Source organism: Vombatus ursinus, unplaced genomic scaffold (genome assembly GCF_900497805.2).
Source record: "Vombatus ursinus unplaced genomic scaffold, bare-nosed wombat genome assembly UNPS02007284.1, whole genome shotgun sequence".
NCBI lineage: Eukaryota > Metazoa > Chordata > Mammalia > Diprotodontia > Vombatidae > Vombatus > Vombatus ursinus.
The window spans coordinates 9,910,952-9,936,902 of NW_020947062.1; the positions used below are offsets into that span (position 1 = coordinate 9,910,952).

Below are 25,951 nucleotides of genomic sequence, written 5' to 3' on the forward strand. Positions count from 1 at the left end.
TTCTAAAGAATGAAGGAGAAAGTGCTGTCATATGGGCTCAGTAAGCTCAATGAAGTAGGAGATTAAATGATATACTGTAAATGGAGGGAAAGGACAAGAGGAGAGAAATTTGGAACGGGTATAGGGAATGAGATTAAAAAAATAAGGATAGACTAGGAGGATTATTGGGAAATGGTTAGGACCAAATTGAGCTTGTATAACGTTTTTGTGGTGAGTAAAGTCGGGTTTTGGGATTTTTTTTCTTCCTCCATTGATATTCAATAGCCTTAGAACAAGAATGGAGAGAGTAGGTGGTCAGGGTCCTCTAGGGATGAGGATTCAGAGGTTGGGAATAGTGAAGGTTTGGGGGTAAGTGGGTCAGAGAAGAGAGAAAAGTTATTCTTGGAGTAATTGGCCATTAAAGTCTAGGTATAGAGAAGGACAAGGTAGAGCCAGAGTTGTTTGGAAGAATAAGGATAGGTAATGGAAGTCATAATAGCGAAGGGTATAAAGAGTTAGAATGAGGTGAGTTCTGGTCGTAGGTACATATGAATCTCAAGTCTCTCAAGACCGTCTGATACAGCCATCTCCTTCCCCCAGCAGTGGCATTCCTGAGGGCTGTTAGCATCTGGTACTTTGAGCAGGCTCTGACTTGCTATGCCTTACTCCTGTGGGAGGGCTTTGGTTTAGAGATGAACTAATTATATAATAGGGCTTTTGGGAACAAATTCATTATAATTTTTTGCTGCTATTTTTATTGTTGCTCCAGTAAAAGTAAAAATGTCCATAATAATCACCTGAAATAATTTTTAATATTGGTTAAAATGGCAGGTACTGCCCCCTGCCCCCCAGGAACTTTGAAGTAATCATTTCCTAAAGGAAAAATCAAAACTTTTAGAATTGTGGTGAAAACCTTTCAGCCATTTTTGCCTATCTATATTGATTTTTCCCCCAGTGACTGCTACTGAGCCTGCCTGTTTATATGTTTTATGTTTATTTTGGCATTGTTGTTATTTACTGTAAAAATTGACACTACCAAATATTACAGCAAGGCCCCACCCAGTGTCAATGATCTTTGTCATTGAAAAATTCACATTTTCTTAGATTAAGCTAATCACTTCATGTTTATTGTATGAATTTGTGTTGAGGGACGGTAGCCTACATGTCAAAAATAATTATAATGGATAGTGAAAAAAGGAAGCAGAAGGCCCTTGGCTTTTTAAGTCTTTTAAAAATGTGTTCTACTAAAAGATTTCAGTGTAGTAAAGACCAGTTGAACTTTGTCCTAGATAATTAAGTCTAAAAATTCCAACAGAAGTTCTAGATTACGTAACATTTACTTTTCTTATTTCTTATTCTTATTTATTCTTATTTTTCTTGATCACTTGAAAAATGAATGATGTGAATCCCATTGTGTTGTTTTCAGATGTAATTTTAAATTTCTATCCTCAGAGTATCACAGGTATTGAGGTAGCAGTATCTTTAGCCATGCATTTCAAAGTCATGCTTAATTGCCTCAATTTCCTCATTTGTAAGATGAAAGGGTTGGACTATTATGCTTAAAGTTTTTTCCAGTTTTTGACATTCTGTGAGTCATTTTTATTAGTGCCTAGGTTGTATTCTAGTTTCCATATTTTAAATTGAATGTTTGAACATTGTAGTTCAAACCCAATTTTGAAATTGTTTTGTAACTCCAAACCTAGGTATATGACTGGTAGACAACCTGCCATATAGATTGCAGTTCTTCTGAGATTTCCTGCAGTTACACAATGAATGATAAGTTTAGAAATCTGCCTTACCAGATTATTGTTATTAGCAGCTGGCATTATAGCCCACTAATTAGTTTTAATTTCTTAAAACTATGGAACAAGTTACCTCTTGATCTCAATAAAAGTATAGACAGACATTTATTTGAAATGATCAAAAGATCAGAGATCACAGTGCTAACTTTACTCCAAGAACACAAGATTGCTGAGATGGCATTTGTGAAATTCCAAACAATCATGAGAATGTGTGACTTGGCAATTGCTGGAGACCTGATCGAAACAGTTGACCATTGTGATAAAGCAGTATGTTTGAGGACTGGGTAATAACCCAGGAAAAGGTTTGAGAAATTGATAATTTTTAAATGATACCTTAAGATTTAATAATTTTAAGAATTAGTGGCACAAAAGAGACAAAAACATTTTTAGTGGTTACAATGTCAAAGAACGGGATAAATCCCATAGTTTAGTAATGAATCTTCTACATCATTTTTCATGTTTTTGATGACAGGTTTGAACAATGGCTCCCTGTCACATGAGACAAGTGAGTAAAGATGTCATTACATTGTTCAATTTTATATGTACTGGTTGGTACAAAGTAGAATAATGTCTAAATGAAGAATCTTAACCTAAAGAAAATGTTTTCCTAACTTGAAGAGGAAAACCCAAGTCTCATGTAATTCAGAACATCGATAATGTCAGAGCAGCTTAAATGCATTTTCTTAACAGAAAGTTTTGAAATGTAAAATTTCCTCATTTTGACAGCCATTTGTTTTCTGCTTTATTTTCACAGAGACTAATAGACAAATCCAGAGTAACCTGTGTAAAATGGGTGCCAGGCTCGGAAAGCCTTTTCCTAGTAGCTCATTCCAGTGGTAATATGTACTTATATAATGTGGAACACACTTGTGGTACCACAGCTCCACACTACCAGCTACTTAAGCAAGGAGAAAGCTTTGCAGTCCACACTTGCAAGAGTAAGTCCACAAGAAACCCTCTCCTTAAGTGGACAGTGGGAGAAGGTGCCCTGAATGAGTTTGCTTTTTCCCCCGATGGGAAGTTCTTAGCATGTGTGAGCCAAGATGGCTTTCTCCGGGTATTTAACTTTGATTCAGTGGAGTTGCACGGTACAATGAAAAGCTACTTTGGAGGACTACTATGTGTTTGTTGGAGCCCAGATGGGAAATATATTGTAACTGGTGGAGAGGATGACTTGGTGACAGTTTGGTCTTTTGTGGATTGTCGAGTAATAGCAAGAGGCCATGGACATAAATCATGGGTCAGTGTTGTAGCATTTGACCCATATACCACTAGTGTAGAAGAAAGTGACCCAATGGAATTTAGTGGCAGTGATGAGGATTTCCAAGACCTCCTTCATTTTGGCAGAGATCGAGCAAATAGTACGCAATCTAGGTTATCAAAAAGGAACTCTACAGATAGTCGCCCAGTAAGCGTTACATATAGGTTTGGCTCGGTAGGCCAAGATACACAACTCTGTTTATGGGACCTTACAGAAGACATTCTTTTTCCCCACCAACCCCTCTCCAGAGCAAGGACACATACAAATGTCATGAATGCCACAAGTCCACCTGCAGGAAGTGGTGGAACCAACCCAGGAAGCAATGGAAACAGCATCACAATGCCTGGAAATTCTGTGCCCCCGCCTCTTCCACGGTCCAACAGCCTTCCACACTCTGCAGTCTCGAATGCCGGCAGTAAAAGCAGCGTCCTGGACGGTGCCATTGCCTCTGGTGTCAGCAAATTTGCAACTCTCTCACTACATGACCGGAAAGAAAGACACCATGACAAAGATCACAAGCGAAATCATAGTATGGGACATATATCTAGCAAGAGTAGTGACAAACTGAACCTAGTTACTAAAACCAAAACGGACCCAGCTAAAACTTTGGGAACTTCTCTGTGCCCCCGAATGGAAGACGTTCCCTTATTAGAGCCTCTTATCTGTAAAAAGATAGCACATGAAAGACTGACTGTGTTAATTTTTCTTGAAGACTGTATAGTCACTGCTTGTCAGGAGGGATTTATTTGCACATGGGCAAGGCCTGGTAAAGTGGTAAGTTTTAATCCTTAATGCTGCATCAAGATCTAGAACTTGAATAGGTAGTGATTTTTTTCCCCCTTGTGGGAGGGATGGGGTATAAAATGAATGTTGAATGACACTTCTTTATGCTTAATGTAAAGCTAAATGCATCAGAGCCATAATTTTGGATACTGCATGCCATGTAATTCCGAATCATTTGACATCTCGCCATAGTACATTAAAAAAGGAAAATATATACAAATTACCAGCCAAGACAGTTATCCTGTTGGGAGTACATAGAGCCCTAAGGATCAGTTAGCGTTCCTATATTAGACTCTTGATTTTAGGAAAATCACGGCAATGTGGAAAAACAGTGATTTTAAAATGCTAAATTGAAAGTTTCTGCTTTGACTGAAGTAGTTTTGCTTAAACTCACTGACTCGGCTATTATGCACTTAATGAGAGAATGTGTGTTCATTTCAAAGTCACTAATTGTCATTTATAGTCAAATTTTTTTCAACTTGATCTTGAATGTGGTTTATGAATCTATCTAAAATTTAACTTTAGGAACAAAGCATTGAGCAGTGTTGATATTCTTTTTACATTGTTATGGCAATCCATCCAAAGACAAGAGCCTTAATTTTTAAAACCCATCTTAGTCATTTTATGACAGAATTAAAGTTGTTTAATAAACATCTTTTCAAAGAAGCGGTTTGTAGCACTTTGCTTGAGATTCTGAATAGGGTGGTGGTCTAAGTATTTATCCTGTACTACTTAAGAGCCTGTAAGGTGAAAGAAATCATAGACTCAAGAAGTCTGGCAGTCATCAAAAGTGCCTCTTTGTCATATATAAGCCAAGATAATTTGTACCCAATACTCTGCTCTTTTGGCGGGTGGGGGGTGGGGGGGTGGGAATGGAACTGAGGGAAAAGGGAGAACCAAGTATTTTTGGTGAAACTCCAGCTTAGACTTAGAGGTCTCAGGCAAGCTTCTTAGCTTTGTTTTTATAAAAGTAATAAACTCCCAAAGGCTTAAAAGTACTGACTTTGAATTTGTTTGGATTTTGCTTTTACACCCAAAGGAAAAAGGCAGAATTTGAGGTCATTTATGTCTTGGAGTTTTTTGTTTTAAATTATTATATTTTATGATACCCAGATGAGTGTTAATACACTGGTGAATAGTTTAGCTCTCAGGACTCTCATTTTTATATTGTTTCTAAATAAACAGAGAGCTACTGCTTTGGAGCTCATATAATTGATTGATGGGTATCAAGGAGGGGAGAGTTGCTGGGTGGAATTTTCTCATAAAAATTCAGATGTTCAAGTCAAATGGATCCAAGTGTTGCTTTAATTTATAGTATTTGGTTGTAATTCATAATGTACCTTGTCACTTATTTAAAGTACTTCTCTTCCAATATTCAGAATGGTAAAATTGATTTTTTTTAATTGTATTTTATCAAAATGACAACTTCCTGCTTGATAATTTTTATTCATGGCATTAAGGTTTGTGGTTATATTATGGTCTACTTCATTAAATCTCCAGATAATCAGAATGTGTATTAGTCCAAAGTTAAAATAGTAAATGAAATTATAATAAGTAAAAATCTAATATTTGTATCTCTTGATGAATGATTCAGTTAAAGGATAACTGAAATGATGTGTTATAGCCATTACACTGGTGCTGCCTGCAACTCTCAAAGAATTTGCTGGAATCATGTTTCATCCAGGCCTAGTTTTCTGCACATATAATGGCTGGATCCATTAACTTTATATTTATGAAACTCCTTAATGAAAAGTCTGTTTCTATTACTTTGTAATAGAAATTAAAATGTAATAAAAATAAAAACAGTAAAAATCATTCTTTTGTATTAAAGCTGCAAAGCACTTTTCGATTGTATTTCGTTTTGTTACACATCCCAGAATATTTGTTCCTGGAAAGACAGAGATATTAGTGCCCTATCTTATAAAGTATAGTCCTTTGTTCCTAAATGTTAACTGACCCCATAGGTAACTAAAAACAGACATTTTAGCAGATCTTTTCAACTTTAAGTCAGTCTAAATTTGGTTGTTAGAAAAGTAAATTAATAACTAACATCATGTGTACAGTTTTGTGCACAGACATTTTTAGAAATCCTGTTTCAAATGCTTCTGAGACATTGAGTATGCAGTTTCAAAATTCAAGATTGGGTATTTATCCACTTTTGAAAGTGGTTAATCACAGGTAAGTCATATTCATACTGAAGTTACCCTGGTCTTTAAAATTCTAATGTTATTGCACACTGATAGTGTATTATTAGCATAATTTGGCTAGATTACACCTTCAAGTAGATTGACATTTAAACTCTTTTTTTCCCATTTCCCTGCAACAAAACTAAGACTTTCATTGGCAAATAAACAGGATTTTTACTGCTTGGGAATGAGGTCATGAGAGCAGGGACAAGAGGGCTTTTGTCAAGAATATATAGCAGAAGGAACAGGCTAAGAATAAGCACTTGAATTTTCAGTTTAATAAGAATTTTCAAATACATAAAAAACATGGGAGTGGTTGGATTTGGGGCTGGGTTTTACATTGTAGTTTTCTTTCCTTTTTGCCAGTAAATCTATCCTTACATTTAAATATCCTGTGTATACTTTGCTATTTTAATTCTCCATCCCTCTCTCCCTTGTTTGTGCTTTCTTTTTACTTTAGCGAACTGGATTAGGGATAGTAATAGATTGGGCTGTACTATGCTTAGATCCAACTAACTCAGAAGTATAGGTTCTTAATGGGTCACTCAGCAAGTATTTATTCAAGCACTATGTACCAGTCACTGTGCTAAGCGCTGGGGGTATGAAGAAAAGCCGATGTAGCAGATAACATCACAAAGTGGTCCTCACCTTTCCCTCTGACTTATTGCCCCCCCTTTTTTTGACAGCCATCAAAACACTTCTCTAATCAGGAGGACAGAATACAAGGTATTCTTTTGGACCAGAACTCATGTGGCTCTACAGATTGCCCAGAAGAGTGGGATGGGTGGGTTTTTCACCGTTTTCAAAGTGTTTGCAAAAACACTAGTAAGAGTATCCTAAAACTTAGGAGACAGAATGTTGTACATCTCTTAGATCAGCCAATTTCAGACTTTTTGTGAATTTTTTATTAGTTTTTTTAAACCTTGAGCTTCCCTATTACTGGATATTTTCCCAAAGGCTCACTGCTCTATTAGTGGGCTGGAGCATCTCTTTTGATAGAAATTTCGAAATGAAAACTCAGGAGTTGACAAAGAGGAAGAAAATCAATTGAACAGCATGTTCAATTGGCTTTTTTTCTGATTAGAGTATAAATATAAAGAAGTAACAAACAGATAATTAAATGAAATACTAAATGTAATTAAGGATAGGGTGTGGCTTGTTTCCAGCTTGACAAGAGTGTTAACCTTATGTACAGTTTAAGAAAACAAGAAATGCTTTTTAGAGCTTTGAACAGTCTCTGACCAATAGTAGTGTTAATTTTGAGTTAATTTGGCATTTCCCTCATCTCATTTTTTTTTGAGTCACTATTTCCATAGTCCAGTTTGATACTGATTTTTACCATGCAAATGGGCAAGATTTTGATTCTTGGGGGTTGGGATGTATTATGTGAAGTTAAAACTTAAACTATCTTCTTTAATTATCATGACGTGAAATAGGGAAGTTAAAAGTCTCCATCATCTTAACTCCCTCAGTTTGTTTTGAAAGCAAAACCAAAAGGAATCGGAAGGAGTAGCAAAAACCATTGGAAGGAATAGCAAAATAGTATTTTAAAACAAGTAGCTTTTGATTGCAATTTTACTACAACTTTTGGGAAAGTATTTTCATTTTCTTTCACTGTTTTGTATATAAGTTAGAACTTACACTTTTTGAAGGAGAGAAATGTTATATAAATACCGCCCCTTGAAGCTTTTGGCTGGGACTAAGAGAATGCTGAAAAAAGATTGACAGGAAGACTCTATAAAACAGGAGGAAGCTATAGCAAAGATTTCCCATACTTTTCACCTTAGAATAGAACTCAAATACCTTTGATAAATAAGGGGAGGGTGAATCCCAGAACTTATATTTCATATATCTGTGGGGGATACACTGACATATACTGACACACACATGTACCTACAATTCATACTTGAAAAGTGTTTGAAATTCATTTTCTGTTGTCTAGCAGAAAATGCCCTAGATGAATAACTAGTTCACTCACTTGACTCCTTGCATCATGTAATAGATCTTAAAAGTTTGCTCTCAAATTGAGTATATTTATTTGTATTTATTTATTTGAAGTTGTTTTCTTCTGCTCACAACTTCCTGTAACCTTTTGACTTTGAAGAAAATTAGGCTTGGTTTCCGTGTTGGGGCAAGCATTAGGTATCGTTTAGAAAAATGCCAAAGGGCTAATTAAGGCAGGCTGGCAACCTGCATAAATAAACTTTCTTTCAGAACTCTGTAAATGAAACTTGATAGTTTGATTGTCCAGGGGAGAACTTAGCAACCTTTTAACAACAAAGTTTTCAGATTCAAGATGCATGTGGTACAGTATCTATCTTGTTTTAGTGTAATATCGTTTTTTGCTCAGAGTGCTTAAACAAACCATATCCATGTACCTCATGGTGTAAGTGTTGGTGAATGGAAAAGAGAAGTTTGCCTGTTTCTTTTATAAAGGGGCATTTCTCTCTGACAGATGATATATCTTCAGTGTTGATGTTTCAGATTCCCAGTTGTCATTTTTATTTCCCAACATGAGATTTTTCTGTGTAAACCTTAGGCATAATATAATTAAAACGAATCTTTGTCATATGATCTGGGTGACAAAGGTAAAAATTGAAGCTTCTGCAGTCTTGTGTACATAATTGGGAGAGGGGAAAGAAAGCCAATGCCTTCCTCACATCCTTCGTTATCAGGCTAAATCAGGGTTAATAATGATCATTTGTGACAGAGCAAAATGAATTGCAAAGCAAAGCAAAATATTGCTTCAGTTAACAAAGCCAAAAATACAGTATGACCTTGTGGTATAATAAAGGATGATTGAGGGTTAGTAACCTCACTGGCTCTCATCAGTTATAGAATTTCCCCCATATTCAACTATGACCTTTGAAACTTGGTTATCGATTTTAAAACTGTGATATGCCTCTGCCATCAGAGAAATCTATTAAATTGGTATTTTACTCATTAATGCACATTACATGAAATCCAGATCATCACTAAATTGCTATCTCGTAACCTGAATGTGAATCTAATATACAAGATTTTTCTTGTTTTTTTAAAGAAAAGTCTGTATTCTTGGGTTTATTCAAGACTGCTAACGGTGATACTGTACAAAACCTGTATTACTATTTACTTTTAGTGAAAATCAAAAGTAAAATCAGATGTATTTCCTTTTTTTTACATTTTCATCTAATTTCTTCAAAACTTGAATAAATTTCATAGTGAGCCTTTCTAACATAGAATATTGGTAAATTAAGTTCTTAATTGTTGCAATAACTAATGAAGCTTTAATAATATCAGTATTGTTATTTTTAGTTTTCAAAAAAAATCATGTTTCTCTTTCACACAGCTTTGTTTTTTAGCTGTTCAACTGTCTTTATTACAGCTAAAGAACCTCACTAAATACTTGATAAATGCAAAATACTTTGGGGTTGTCCACTGTGTTATGACATTAAATAAAATGTGTGAATGAATTATAAATGTAGATAATTTTCAAGTCATTTTTTACCTAAGCTTGAAAATCTGAGTAAACCAAAAACCTTATTTTTGCACCTTATTTTTTTCCCACACTGGGTAAAATCAAAGCCCTTATCAGTTCGATAGAAGAAAAAAAAAAGCCACAAGCATTGTTAACATCACCTACTTTCTGATTCAGAATTTTTAATAGATTTACTAAAAAAAAAAAAAACCTTAAACTACATCAAAAAATAATTTTCTGTGCCCTTTATCAGTGCAAAATCAAAAGAAAGCTCTTTTGATTTAAAAAGATTTCAACTGTTAACATAAAGTTTAATTTTTATGATTATAGACTGAACTGTCATTGCATTCTAAGTTCAGTAAAAATAGATTTTGTTGAAATTTGATTTCACAAATCTAGACATGAATAGTTGGGTTCTCTTCAGCCAAGCAAAAGCGGAAATGGAGACATTTTTATGTTTTTGTTTTTGTTTTTTTTTTAAACTCTGCAGGAGCTCTTTTCCTATGAGGATTTCCTTCCATAGCCTTGAACTAAATTTGCTTGACATCTTTTTCAAGAAAAACACTGTATTAGAAGTCGCCACTTCCTAGAAAAATCTAGGAAACATTTCCATTTTAGAAACTAATATATAGTTAGGTAAGGAGAGAATGCCCATTTTCATGGTTTTAATAAGCTGTAGACAGTTATTTCTGTTATCTTGCTATGAAATGTTATCCACTCACTCTCAACAGACATAATTGAACTGGGCAGCGCCCTGGGACCTCCATCCCTGAATGCTTCAATGCAGGAGTTCCAGGCCTACACTCACACAAGTCACCATCAGAGGTACCACTGAGGTAAGGGAAGGCTAGCATGGAGAGAATAACCTTTCATGGAAATGAAATGCCCACTTTACTTTCATTATTCAGTTTCATAAAATTTCTAATAACACCGGGCCCAAACTTAGCGTTGTAATCTCTCATCTATTTTTGTCTCAAGTCCCAGGTTTTTTTGGAAAAGTGGCACAATCCAAATTTGTCCCATTCTCAGGGGGTGACATGTTTCTTTTTCCTTGTGGTCTGAAACTGTAGCATTTATCAGAAACTATATATTTGAGAAGCTCACATCTGTAGCACTGTACTCTTAAGCAGTAGTGAATTCAGCAAGCCAAGTAAGTGACCCAGTTTCTATTGTGGCCCATATCTTACTCTCTTCCAGGGAGATCTTAGACCAGAAAGGTGTTCTCAGATACATAACCCAGTCCATAATTACTATACATGGTACAGTCCTGTAAGTCTGGTTCCCTGATAAATTCAAGCTCTGATATTGAAGTTCCCACATCTTATTCTTTTCTTTCCACCATTTCAGTTACTGACAACAATGTTTTTGGTTGGCATGTTGAGTCTAGAATAGCTAGCTTGTTGCCTGTAAAGTGTTTTTGAACATCCATCCCTCTACCCAATTCCTCCAATAGCACTTAACTGTCATAAGAGAAATTTAGTAAGTTAAGGATCTGTAATTTCATTGTTTTGGATCTCCCCACTGGTACCCCCATTCCCCAGATAGTGATTAATATATCTTATTACTGGATTTTTTAAGAACTGCTATGGCCAAAAGACTCATCATCCTACAGCCAGACTCATGAGGAGACTCTAGGAATAGCTGTTCCTCAGCCGATGCAGTTCACAACTAGTCTTAATACTCAAAAGTTTTCCTAATTTAGGACCTGAATTCCATTGCTATAGTCTTTGAAAACATAGGATCACTCTGGTAGGACTGCACTAAGCAAAAGATCAAACATGAACAAAACTGCTTTGGAAATCTCTAAGCCAATACTGTCTGGAAATTGTTTGAAAAGACTTCATGAAATGAGAACTGACTATGTTCTTTGCACCTACTTTTAGCATTTATAGACATCTTGATTAACAAACCAGCAATGATAGTCTAAAGACCTGCCTAGCTAAGTGTGAAGAGGCTAATCAGAGTTAACCATAGGGTGAAGAATGTTCTTAGCAATAGTCATTTACAGAACTAAGGAAGGAATAGAAGCAGCTGCAGCCTATATTAGTGAAGAGAACATCTATACAGATTAAGTTTGTAAAAGGGGGCTGGCAACTTTCATGTTCACTTTATTTTCTGTCCAGAGGTAAGATTTGGGTGGTACTGAAGTTATAAGTTACAAAACTATGTATTTGAATAGCCTTCCAGTGTTGCTAACTAGTTTATCACTATCTCTGGTAAAATTGGAGAATTTAAGCAAACATTTAAGTAATTATCTCACTTTGTTTCATTTGCGAATGCAGACTTCTGACAATAGACTGAATCTGAACAGGTCCTGTATCGATCAGGATTAGATTAGGTGTGTGAAAAGCAAAGTGGGAAAGTGGGAATAGCACTGGTCCTGGAATCAGGAGATTTTGGATTTGAGTCCCAGCTCTGCCACTTGGTGGCTATATGAATGTAAGCAAGTCACTTTATTGAATTTCAGTTTCCTCTTCTGTAAAATGGGGATAATATCTATCCCAACCTGTTTTACTAGGGTAATGTCAAGAAAGCACTTTGTAAAAGTTAAAGTCCTACATTATTATTATGTATGGCCTTGATTAGCTTTAGATACAGTTGCAAGGGGAAGGATCCTACAGCTCACTGATCAGTCAGTAAATATCTACATTGCCCCTTTGACAAGCATCCATAAACTTTGATTTTAGTATGATAAACTACATAACTTAGTACAGCTTCTAAAATTGCTCATTTATTTGCCATTTTGGAGAATTCAGCCTTCTGTATTCAGTTTAGTTTACTAGGTGACATGGAGAACACAAGATAAGCAAAATATAGCGCTTACCTTCAGAAACTTAAAATCTGGAAGGCAGGAATAAATCATGTTCACAAATTAAAGCATATTCACAAATTAAAGCACCATAAGGTAAATGTGATTAGGGTCATAAGAGAGGTATAAAGTACTATAATCACTAATAATAATAGTGGAATGAGTTGGGGAAGGTAAGTTGGGACCATGGCAGATAGGACTATGATTAGTTTGGCTGATTAGTTTGAGCTTTATTCTGTGGCTGGGGCATGGGGAACATTGAGAGTTATAGCTCTCAACCTCCTTCATGAAATCATTCCACGTCAGCCCAGCCTGAAAGTAGATTTACCTTAAGCACTTTTATCAGAGCTCTCTTCTTCCCCAATTACTATACTATGCATCATAGTTGTATACACACACACACACATCTCTCCCTCTCCCATTACAGTATAAGCTCAAGAGCAAGGTTTGTTCTTTTTAGTTTTTGTGTCTGTCCCAAAACCAATAACCAAAGGGGCCTTCAGTGTAATAGTCCCTTAACAAACATATTGAATTGAGAGGAGTGTTGTAATCAGAACTGCTTTAATATTCAGATGATACTTGTTTTGTCCAGGATTTCTTGTTTTGTGACTGTTGGGTTTTATAAAAACATTTTTTTTGCTTAGATGGCTAAGTTCCATGCAACTAGTTTTTTTAATTCTTAAATTTTTAAAAAATAATTTATATCACTGCAGAGTAAAGGGTTATTTTTCTGCACAATAAATGCAAGGTTGTGTCATTAAATTTTCTAATGTTTTATCAGATTTGTTTTATCAGATTTATACATATTTTTATATCATTGATTTTCATCTAAATGTGAACAAATACAGCATTTATCCAAATTGAGAAACCTGGATTCTTGTTCAGGCAAATCACTTCCTCTCTGTGGATCCCAGTTTCCCTCTCCATAAAGTGAGGTCGTAGGGCTAGATAATACCCAAGGTTCTCTCATACTCCACAACTTAAATGTTTAGGATGCTGACAGTCTCAGAGCACTCAGGCAGGCACTCCTGATTTCATAATAGAAGCACCATTTGCCAACATAGTACAAATTCAATTAACCAGAACTCCCAAGTGGAGTTCTTAGTCTACTTTTAGAGATTACAGAATGACTACCTATTTATTATAAAGTGAATAGGATTCATAGCCTGAATAAACACATCGTAATTTCTTATGCTTTCTATAACTACATAAGGTACAATGAGCATTGTAAGTAGAATAGTAATCATCAAAGAACATGCCACAGATTCTCCTTTTTGTGCAACTGCTCCTGTCACATCGTGCAGCTTTCATAATCCCCAGTCCTCAACTTTAGTCCCACCCAGCTGCGGTTTGTTGCCTGCTCTTTCCAGCTTGTGTGGAGAAGCACCAAGCCACTGCCTGCATTTTTAGTCCTGGGAAAGTCAAGAAGAGGTTGACGAGGGTAAGAAAGGAGAAAGGCAGAGGACTCCCAAAGCCCAGGTAGTGATACCCAATTGACTGGCATCCTTTGTTGCCAGCTTAAAACATTTAATGTGCCACAGTGCCTCACAGCAAATACACACACACACACACACACATACACATACATATTTTATGTGTGTGTGTGTGTGTGTGTGTGTGTGTATCTTTGTCATGAGGTAAATATCTTTAAAAACCACTGGTTTAGAATGATGACCTTGAAATCCTACAAGATCCTTAAATACACCAGAAATAATACATTAGTAATACATGAGACATTAGAGTTCCACAGGGATACCTAATATAGTGGAATGACCATTGAGTAGTGAGTTAGGGGATGACTTCTCCCAGTATTGTTATTAACACGTAATAGGATACCATATAGGTGGGTGAATGTCCTAATTTCTCTGGGCCCCATGTTTCTCATCCCAAAATGAGGATGTGGACTAGATCTCCAATGTTCTGTGGTCTTAAGTATTTTCTCCTAAGGCATGAATGTGACTAACACATTTTAAAAAGATTTTCAGCATGGAAACTTTCTGTCTAACCTTCAATAACCAGAACATCTCATTCCTGTAGCATTTTGACTGAGACTTTACTGTATTAGCTTAATATCTTAAATTATATAAATTCAGTAAAATTAATGGTTAGATCACTTTAACTTTTATTTTTAAATGAAATTTTTGGAAATTCATTATTAAACTGTACTCATTACTTTAATAGAGTTCTGTAGGAAAAAAAATCATACTGAATAGAAATGGCCTCAGTCATAGAATGGTAGAACTGGGAGAGACTTTAAGAAAGCATCTAGTCCTCATTTTTACAGATAAGGAAATTGAGGCCGAGAGGGCACTAAGTTGATGGTGGAGCCAGTAGGAGAACACAAGTCTTTTGGTTTGTAGTCCAAAGGAATGGGGGTGGGGAAGATGAAAACAGAAATTATGTCCTACTTTATTTGCAGCAAAGGCTGAAAAATGCAATCATGGGAATAGTAACTTTTAGAAAAATGATTTGGTTGGTATTTTGGTCCTATTCTATCCTTAAGTAGATTTGTTACATAAGGCCCATTTCTTATATTCATTTGAATAAATCATGAAGCTTGTTGATGGGGAGGACAAATTGTCAACTGAAAATAAGCAAAACGACATAGGAGCAAAGTTGCCCCCTGGAACTTCTAATCCTACATTATGTTCTATAATTTAGAAATATCAGATTCTCATGTAGCATTTGGTTGCTAATAGTTGCCATGACTAAACATGCCTCAATGTCAAGTCTATATTTTCACACTGGTTTAGTTAACTAAAACGAAAAGGTTCTAGCACCTCTCCCACATCCCTCCCCATTAAAAAAAAAAATTGAGCTATACAAACACTAATAAAAATTCATATTTATTCTGTAGTGTTTTAAAGGCTTACAGAGTAATTTAAAGGTCCTATAATAAATATCTTCACTGGGTACTTTATTCCCCAGTTAAACTGGTTGAATCTGTAGTAAGTGCTTTGCATGCCTTTCTTAAGTCTTTTTTTTTTTTTAACCAAATGACAGCTTTGCCTAACATCTTTACAGTTTACAAAATGCATTCTTGTTTGATCCTCACAATGGGGTGAAGAGGTGGCAATCAGTAGTAAGTGCTGGGACAAGACTGCAGTCTAATTCTGACTCCAAATCCAGTGTGTGTTCTGTGGCATGCTGCTGTTCAGTTAATCAACAAGCATTTGATTAGATGCCTGCCTACTATGTACCAGGCATTCAGCTAGACCCTGGGGTATGAAGAAAAAGATTAAACAGTTCCTGTATTCAAGGACCTTGTTCCATCATACTTATGTACACGTAAGCATATATAAAATATACGTGTGTGTATGTGTGTGCGCACATGTGTGTGTGTGCACATGTGCACGTGTGCATGCCTTACTGGGTTATAGCAAAGGGAGCGAGGCAGGGCAGAAATCAGTCCCAGGATCTCTGAGGGCCAAAAGCCTTAGCCTTTTGTAGTACCTTTGTGTTTCACATGCAGTAGACATGCAAAATAGTTGTTAAATAAATATATATTTTAAAGTGATGTACATTATGGTTAAAATATTCTTTTCTGCTCTTGTCAGCTACTTTTACCAATTCAATTTAATAGCCTTTTATTAAGTTCTAATTTAGTGCCACTAATTATTAATCAACAAGTATTTAATTATTAAGGGTCCTCTGTGTTCTAGGTACTGCCCTAAGTGCTAGAAAGACAAATACCAAAGTGAGATAGTTCCTGGCCCACAAGAACTTGGATTCTGAAGCTCAGAGAAGGAAGTGACTTGCCCATAGTCACAGAGTTTCTAAGAGACACTATCAGAAATAGAAGCCTGGACTTCTAACTCTAATGGCACAGAGCTTCTCTCCATATGCATGCTGTGCATCGATGGCATTCTTTCTTGTCCATATAGAGCCTGTTCTGCCTTATCTCCAACCCTCTCTTCATTCCATAAGTCCTGAGCCCGTGCTTTGTTACACTTCAGTAATATATATGACAGTAACTGATGTTTATTGTGAAAATTATTGTTGTACCTACTTTAAGCATGCTCACCATCAGTTGAAATGCATGCTTGAGACAAATGATAGGTAGATGTATATTTCTTCACTTTTTTTCCTACCCATCTTCAGGGGGAAATGTAATCTTGATTATCCATCTTCCCTTTATCACTGATTATAACCTTGACATCATACTGGGGGTTCTGTTTCAACATATCTTCCTGGCCTTTCCCTTTTAGGTAACATTTTTTGTTTTCAACTGACACTTTAAAATCTGTTTACATTATTTGGGCATTAGATATAATTTTACTATTTTGAATTTCTATTTTTATTCATTAGGGTTAGTATCATAAATAGTACTGGTGGTTTTATCACAATTTCTCTGTGCACTTTGTTTTATATTTAGAATGTATATATGCTTTTTGAGGAATTGCTATGGATGTATGTATATGTATGTATATGTGTGTGTTTACATGATACACACACTTCTGTTAAATACATTCTGTGAATAGATAGAAATTACATATAAGTAAGTGACATCCTAAACTTTAAATTCATAGAATACCAAAGTTGGGGAGAACCTCAAAGGTGGTCTAGTTCAGCCTCAATCAAATGATTTCAACTTCTATTATGAAAACTTTCAGTGAAAGGATACTCTTTGAAATACCGAAGATATTGCCATTATATGCATACGAAAAAAGCATAATGGGGCGAGAAGAACATTGGTTTTCAAGTGAAGTCTGTTCTCCTGTCTTGGCAATATCACTTACTAGATTTGTGTCTGGGCATCTAAACATTTCTGAACCCATTTCCTCATTTGTTAAATAGGAATAATAAGATTTGTACCACCTATCTCATGATAATTGTGAGGATTAAATGAAATTATGACTGTATAGTGTTTTGTGACCATAAAACGTGGAAATAATAGTTATGTCTTATGCCCATAAAAACTTGAAATGTAGCATGGTATAATTGATACAGGGTTGGCATAAAAGCCAAGAAGACTGGTGCACTGCCAGAGTGACAGCAAGGAAGACCTCGATTCAACTTTCCATCTCAGACCATAGCTGTGTGACCCTGAGCAAGTCACTTAACCTCTCCAAGGTTTCAGTTGGAATCAATGCCCTCTAAAGCCCTTCCCAACTCTACAATCCAGTAACCAGAGTTTCAGCCTTGCTTCTGAAACAGTGCCTCAGGCAACTCTTTAAAGAATAATCAGTTCACCCACAAGTTGCCAATCTGGATCTACATTCATTAAAGTTGTTTCTTCATGCATTCTCCCATTCCCCACACAAATGAAATCCTAAGTCTGGACCAAAACTAAATAATAATAATAATAAAAAAATATTTAATCAAAGTACTATCAAATTCTTCACGCTAAAATGATAGACACATTATTATTGTTGTTGCTGTTGTTATTAATGTTTCAAAAATCTAGGATCTTATTTTGAGTTTAGGGGATTTTCCCCTTAATATCTTCTAAAATTACAAATAAGTTTATTTATGTTTGTTTCTCTTTGCTATCCAATAGAACCCTTTTGGAATCTTTTCTGCCTGTTAGGAAGAAAATTACCGATTGATAATCAAAGATTTAACTAATTGATAATTTACAGGTTATGTCTTGCTATCTACACACATTAAGCTCACTCCCTTTCACATCAAGAGTATTGCACTGCAAGCTTACATTATATGCAGATAAAAGATATGTAAGTACATTCTAAAAATGAAACACATTGCCATTGTTTAACAGGGTTAATCCTCAGTTATCCAGAAAAATCTGATTGATCAGAAAGCCCTCTCTTACTAATTGATGTTCAGTAAAAATTAAAATGCCCCAAGAGATAAGAGAAGGGCCTGCTGGCCTGCTGCCATGCATTAAGTAATTGAGTTAGCTAATGGCACCTTAAGAATAGGATGTATGGTTCAGAGTATGCTCAGTGATCTTGGGCAAGGAATTTCATCTCTTTGAGCCTCAGTTTCTGTCCTAAATGAGGACTAACTATCCTACTCTCCTTCCCTTCCTTCACAACATTGTTGGGGGATTAAAAGAAAAGCACCTAGTAAACTTGATCAAGTATTATTAAAATGTGATATTGCTAATAATATCTATTCATATAGAGAAGGCAATGGATGTGGTAGGAATAACACTGGATTTGGAGTTAGGACACAGACTCCCTAGTCTCATTCTAGGTTGTGCTCTCTTTAAACAAATTGTTTAACCTTTGTACATCTGTAAAGTCTGAGTTGGGACTGAACCTCTAAAGTCCTTTCTAGAGCCAAGCCCTAAAAGATTATGTTCTGTCCAAGGTGGCCAGAGTGCTGTACTTAAAGTCAGGGAGGCTGAGTTCAAATCCTGCTTTAGATACTTTAGCTATGTGAACCTTGGCCATTATTGTCATCTATAAAATGAGTTAATACCACTGACCTCGCCAAATTGTTGTGAGGACCAAATGGCTGTGTAAAGTGCTTCGCAAAACTTTGCTGTCATCATCCTTAGCATCCTTGAAATGCCTTTTGTAGTAATTGATTTCTGTAGTACTTTCCTCACAATAATTTTACAGACATGAAACTGTATGATCCCTATTTTATAATGGTAGGAAATGAGGCTAAGAAAGGTTAAGGGTTAAGTAATTTGCTCATGGTTTTACAAATAATGGAGGTAGAATTTAAATCCAAGTTTCTGGAAGGGAATAATGCAGCCCATCCAGCCACTGACCAAGCCTCTCTGTAACCTCAGTAAAACAGGAATTTTTCTCTCAAAGCAGTAAGGATAAGTGACAAGGTATGTGAAGTACTTTAGTTTCTTAGAAGGAAGGTGCCATATGCATTGAAGGTAGAGACAAAACATTAAGAATGGAAGATCATGGGTGTGGCAATACTTCTGTCCTATAATGATAGGCCCCTAGTAGAGAATGTTAACTCAGTAGGACTCCTCTAATGCTGGGTGGGCCTGTAGGTAGAACCTTTCTCAAAGGAGTTTTCTCCCTGAAGCACTACAGACTTCGCTTGCTTGGAGGAGTGATGAGTAGGTCAGGTGCAAGCACAACAAACACAGCTTGAGGAGGGAGGGTAAGAGCAGAAAGCCTGCATCTATTTTTATCACAATGGTTCATTTTTCCTTTACAGGAATCTAAGACGATTATGTTTTGATAGTTTGCTCATTTTTATTTCAGGAATGAGACAATCTTTTAGATAGGTGAGTAGGTAGATAGATAGTTTATCCCTTAGAACCAAGTAACTCATCCAACAAACTCCCTTACTATATTCTAGGTAAATGAGTCTTAAATTCTCAAGAGATTCTCCAAGAACATGCCATTTGTTGTTTCATTAAAGTATTCCTTATTCCACAAACATTTTATTGTAGAAATTCTTAGCCAGATATTTCTTTGGGAGTTTGCTTGAAGCTCTTTTGTTTGTTCAAAATATGCAGTTCTTTCATTTGGTTGCATTGACCACTTAAAATGACTTTTCCTCAGGCTTCTGATTTGACTAAGATGAACTATAAGATCCCTTCCAATTCTGAGATTCATATGGGAGACTTTATATATATAACTTCCTGTGGTTAGAATTCAAAAAGCTAATATGCATCACATCTAGAAGCTAACCAGCATTCTCTAGGCTTGTTGGGGAACTGGAAAATGCAGTTTTCTTTATCCACCTATCCTGGTAGATTTCATCACATCTGACTTGGTGGATCTGAGTTAGCAGGAAAGAGTTTAGTTGGGCTAGGTTTTGAGACTCATTACCACCAATCCAGAAACGTGTTCTTTTGGTTTAGAAGTCAGAACAGGGTTCTTTCCTTTTCTCAGTAGTGGTTCCTGGGTTCTTGGATCTGAGAGGAAAAGAGCTCCTATAGATTCTGAAGAGGTGTCAAATTCTACATTCCAATTGGTATTTGCTTCCTGGTCTTGTCTAGATTAAAGGATCTAAGTTACAGGAACCTAACTTTAAGGTAAGAAATGATCTGTACATAAAATTACTTAAGTGGTAGCATAACTATAGTCCCACTGGTTACCTAGAACAAGGTGCATGTAACTTTGTCAATGAATGCTGTTCAGGTATAGATAGCCATTTTATCTGCTACAAATCCCGAATGTGAAAAATAAATACTGTATCTGGCACACTTTTTTAGTCTTAGCTTTATAAACAATACTTCAGTACTTTTCAGCCTGGCTTTAAGAATAATTGAGTTTATGTGCCTAAAATGGAAGATTTGCAACTTTGGTGTTATGCTCTTGTAAAAGCAAAGTATTATATTCAGTGAATATAGAATTAAGAACTGTAAATATCTCAGAATATTGTAATAGCCATTTATTTTGGAAAAGATTAAATATGCTTAAGTTTATGTAGAATGGCACCAACCTGAAGTTAGAGAAGTTTGATATGGGTCTCATTTTCTGCCTGCCATCATAAAGCAACATGATTTATTTTGAACAGTTAGACCAACACACTCCCAGTGATATGCAGGAGTTTCAGGCATCCTGTTAACGTTGTTCCAAAAATCCCACCCTTCATTCTAATCCTTAATGCTTCAGTGGTTGGCACTGGCTTTTGAACTCTTTGTTCAATTTTTACATTCACCAAAGCCTTATTTATTTTACCCAAGAACAACCATTGGTTTGTTCTTCTGTAATTCAGCAAACCCTCTCTCTCTGCCTCCTCCCCACCCAACCCCCACCCCCCAAAAAATCCACAGTTACTTGCTATACACTGAAACATGCTTGAAAAGTATTTTCCCTCTCATGAGAGAAATCACCTACAATTAAAACGTGTCTGGGATTGCCTTTATTTCGTGTTACCCCCTCATTCAGTTGTGCAGGTCACTTGTGAACTATAATTCCCAAACATGTCTCACTTCATTCATGGTCAGTTCACTACTGGTGAAGAGGAAATAAATGGCTTATTTTGGAGGACGAAAGCATAGCAAACAGTCCTACCGTAGGACATCCATCTCTTTCACAGGCCTAAGTCTAACTTCCTTCCAAAAAGATGAGCAATTTCTTTCCTTTTCCCCAGGGGTATTACATCTAAAGTATTAGATATGCATGGATTTGGGGGCTCAATGAATTTTGCTTTGTTTTACTTAGTAATTATGAATTTAATGTCTGCGTAGGAGCATAACTTTATGAAAAACAATTGAATTATGTGATAAAACGGGTTACCAAATAAAACTTACCTGTTGATTAAGATGGTGGAAATAACTACTAGTATAAATGTGTTCTTAGATGTCGGGTTCTTTTGCTGGATTAATGTAAACTGCTTTGTTTGCAGGGTTTATTGTCATCCCAAAACCAGGCCAATTCTCCAAGTGGAACTGTAGTGTAGCCATCCCACTACTGCGAACAAAACCCACCCCAGGACAAGGAATAATGACAAGGGCACCAAGAGCTGCTCTCCTCAGCCACAAAGCATCGACGTGTCTAAAATGGCCGAATGTAAACCTGGAATTCTGGGGAACATAGTGTGGTACAGAAGAGTAACGTCATAGGTCCTTTTCCAGTGTTGTTTCCTTGGCTGCTTACCCAAAGAATTTTCTGTTTTAAAGTAATTCTTTTGGTATTGCAGTTAAAATGAGAAACTAGGTTTTCTTGCTTTTTACTTTAAAGTTCAATGTAATTAAAATATATATATCATATATATATGCATATATATATATACACATACATATATATGTATGTATGTATGTATGTATATACATAGTGTAAGATAAAATGTTTCTTGGACAAAAATACCCTCAAGTTCAGTTGTTATAAAATAGTACTTAACCATTGTTTGTTTTTTGCACTGATTTTTTTATACTTGAGGTGGTAAGACAACCTAGGAATGCACTCAGAGAGTCATTTTTCTGACTTCAATATATAATTCAGGAAGATGGATGCTGCAATCATAGATTTGTTTTAAAATTGCACTTAAGATAGTTTAATGTTAGTAGAGTACTTTAAATATGGGTAAATGTACTTCCCAGCAATGCTAAGTTGTGGAGATAAGAAATCCTTTGTATCTATTAAACCTTTATTTTAATAATAATGTTTCTAATTACAATCAGCTCTGTATTATATGTATAAATGTAATTTGGTGATTGGGGAAAATGGTTTTCACCTAGTAATTTTCATCATCATTTAAGAGTATTTCTAACTTAGAAAAACATTAATATTAAACTATTTTAAATATGCAGCTTGTTTATTTTCTGTTAAATTGGCTCAGTTTTGATGTAATCATTCTTTTGTTGAATTAAATGTCTGGTTAATAATTATTTTATTCCTTGAACACCTTGTCCTCTCCAGGCCTTTAAATTTCAATTTCACTGCGGCTATTCATGAAACTACTAATACTATACTGAATTTATTCTCTAGAACTCAGTCTCTACCTTCCTTCTGTTCTTTTCTACAAGGATAATTTTTTTTTAAAGGCCTTTGTGTGTTATGACATGGAATCTTCAAAGTTTGTGTTTTTTAAGTTTACCATTCAATTCCTTTGACAACATTAATCCTTTTGTGCAAAGATCTATAATCATAGTTAACTTACATATGTCTTCTGAGGTCAAAAATTAGATTACAACTATAAGGTCAATTTGCATTTGGAAACTTTACAGTAATCTAAGCATGATTAAGGATTAAGCATAAAGGTGCTTTTCATACTAATCAATCAAATGTAAGATGATCCAAGATGTCTAATTATTTCTCAGGTCTAATTTTTTTTTCTTTTAAACTAATTAAGTTGCATACAAGTGACCCTTTATCTCAGGTTCTCTCCAAACATATTTGTATAACATCCTCCAGAAAAACTGTCACTCCAGCAATTGCCAAGTAGAAAAATATTTCTCATTAAAAAAGTCATATACAATTTTACCTTTTTGGGTGTTTATTTGGTGAAAACCTAAACCACAGAGCAACAAAACTATATAAAATAAGTATTTCATTTGATGTTACTGGGATCATTTATCACCCTAAGTGAAAGTTAAAAATACCTAGAAAAGACAAGGACTTCATTAATTAAAAGTATGGGATGTGTGCTACACTGTATTCCCCAAAATATGGAACACAGGGCGTGGGTCCATGTGATTGTTTCACTGGATTAGTGTCACACTAGGTCTTAAGGGTTTGGATTGATGGATTCTAAGTATACCTTTAACAACTAGATACCCTAATGCTCTTGATGGATCAAAAGCCCCAAAATTTAACTAAATCTCTCTTTCTCCTTAAGGAGAAATGTACAGACCAAATAGTGGCTGAGGAAGCTTGCCTTTGTGCTCTCCTTACCTGTGTGGATAATTTGGACTTCCACTCCAGGATGGGTAAATTGGTCACTTAGTCCTAGGACATCAGCAAAAAGTAGACTATAGTCATCTTACTGAAGATCCAAGTCTGAAAATCAAGAGATGGGTCCAGATTCTAGAAGTTCAAAACTTTGGCATCATTTTTAATCAAACTTCAGAATGAAGGCTACATAAGTATTTACTATATGTGGCATTTTTTAGTCAAAGCACAGAAGGATTTGTTTCACAGATGAGCAATTACAGTTGCATCTGAGTATTACAGTATTTACTACATATTGTAGTAAAGAGCTATTATGAAAGACACAACAGGAATGGAAGACTGCTTTTCATGGTTATTTCCTAGCTTGTACCATATGACAAATCATCCTTGATGTCCTTTGACACAAGCACCACCAACATTTTAAGAAGCATAAAATTACCAACAATTGAAACAGAATCTTGAGTGTGCAAAAAAAAAAAAAAAAAAAAGCAAAAAACAAACTCTGGCTCTTCCTTAGATACCTAATTTGAGTTTTTTCCACTAAGTACAGTGATGTCTTAGAAGAGGGTTTGGAATACTGTGTCATATTCTAATTGTGTATTTCCTATCCATTTGTAGGAAACTACAGATGGAAAATCGAATTACATCCAGGACAATAATCATGCATATTAAACACTAAAGAAACTTTGGCCTAACTGACCTTGTGGTTTTGTGAACATTTAATTACTTAATTACTTAAATTATACTCTATACGTGAGAGAACCCTGTAGGGTAGATAGTTATTTGTGTTATTGTGGTGTCACACTCACAAATGGGGACCACTAATTCATACATAAGGATTCCTACAGCCTGCACATTGATTTGGTCTTAAAGTATAATATTATCTATGTTTTATTGTATTTTTATGTGTTTTGTTAAGTATTTCCCAATTACATTCTAATCTGTTCAAGCTGCACTTGGAAGTGTTATGGCCAGCTGGCCATGTTTGACACAACTGTTATCTTACATGAGTTGAAGGATGTTGATTTGGGATATTACTTGCCATTGACCATATTCAAACTGAAAGTGTTAATATGTCAGTTTCCTTTGGAAATAATTATCCCTAGTCAAAGCTACAATACACACTTTAAAAGCAGCCTTCTAGAAATTATGTAAAGTATTAGGTTGTAAACATGTTGTATCTCTCAGTACTTTATTGACCATTATGAGACTCAGTCTATTCCATTGTTGGATAGTTTCTGACTGATGGAAAATATTGAGCTAAAATTTACATCCTTTTAACTTCTACTCATAACTCATAACTCCACTGCCCCAGGGGACAATCCTAATTCTGTCCCCTGGTGCAAAACAAATTCAGTCTAATCCTAACTTCACTTATATACAACCATTCAAATTTCTTGTACATTATCATTCTGGTACTCATATATGAAAGGGTAAGGGAAACATGTATTTAGGTGCCTGCTATGCCAGGCACTGTGCTACACATTTTACAGTTATCTCATTTTATTCTCACAACTAGCATGGGAGGTAGGTGCCCATTTTACAGTTGAGGAAACTGAGGCAGACAGAGGTTAAGTGACTTGCTCAGTTTCATAGCTAGTAAATGTCTGAGGCAGTGCTGAAGTCAGGGCTTATTGACTCCAGGCCCAGCACTTTACTACACCACTGTATACACAACAGTAGGACATGCCTGCAGTATTAAATCTGACTCAAATTTTAGTCAGTTTAAGCAGAGATAAAAAATAATTACTCTTGGTCATTAAAGTCCTAAACATTCTTATAAATATTGCACACATCTAGATGTAACGCTATGGAAATTAGAATAGGGGAGGGATATAGGAAGAAAAGGCTTGAGGCTGAAGAAAATAGACCTATTTTTTAAGGGTTGGTAGAAGCTCAGTGTAATCATTCTAAAATTTAAGACTGTTCTGATCCTAGATCAGTCTTTCAGGGATTCAAGTTTTTGAGTTGCTTTAGAATAAAAAAAAATGCCTTTAGAATCTTGTTTGTTTTGGGAATATTTATAAATTATTAATAGTCCACTGTTTTGCTCTTCCCAAAGGACAAACTTCAATTTTTCTTATTTACAACCTCTCCCCTTTGGAATTTGGCAAAGACCCATTGATTTCACTGTGGAACCCTGGAATCAATCCTATTTCTAAAGATAGGTTAGGTGAATAACTAGCGATGGTAGAGGAATGCAGAACCAAGTATAAAGGCAGTATATTGGGAATAGCACTGGGTTCTGTTCCTAGACAGGTTATTCATTCACCTACTGTAATCTTGGAGGAGTCATTTCCCTTCTTTTTTCTTCACTTTTTCAACCTCTGAAGTGAGGGAGTAAAACAAAATGATTTTGAAGATTCCTTCCAGACTAACATACATGTCATGAATTTGGGGATCTCTTTATTCCGTAATTGAATATGAGGCAGCATCAGTAGGATTTGGA

At 35.6% G+C, this 25,951-nt stretch overlaps 1 protein-coding gene across 7 annotated transcripts in view; it reads left to right on the forward strand.

The window, feature by feature from the left end:
- WDR20 (WD repeat domain 20) overlaps window positions 1-23,073 on the forward strand; it is an 84,150-nt gene extending 61,077 nt beyond the window's left edge. The window contains exons 3-7 of one of the 7 annotated variants that reach the window (XR_003567994.1): window positions 2,536-3,816; window positions 6,698-6,737; window positions 10,200-10,304; window positions 20,056-20,198; window positions 21,518-23,073. Coding sequence is in view for 4 of the 7 variants with exons in the window: in XM_027849131.1 (XP_027704932.1) it covers window positions 2,536-3,816; window positions 6,698-6,737; window positions 10,200-10,303 (1,425 nt within the window). In the remaining 3 variants the exon portion in view is untranslated. Of the gene's footprint in view, window positions 1-2,253; window positions 2,287-2,535; window positions 3,817-6,697; window positions 6,738-10,199; window positions 10,305-20,055; window positions 20,199-21,517 lie in introns of those variants that run through there. The other 6 variants (XR_003567995.1, XM_027849131.1, XR_003567996.1 and 3 more) reach the window with 6 other exon arrangements.
- Window positions 23,074-25,951: the final 2,878 nt, after the last annotated feature.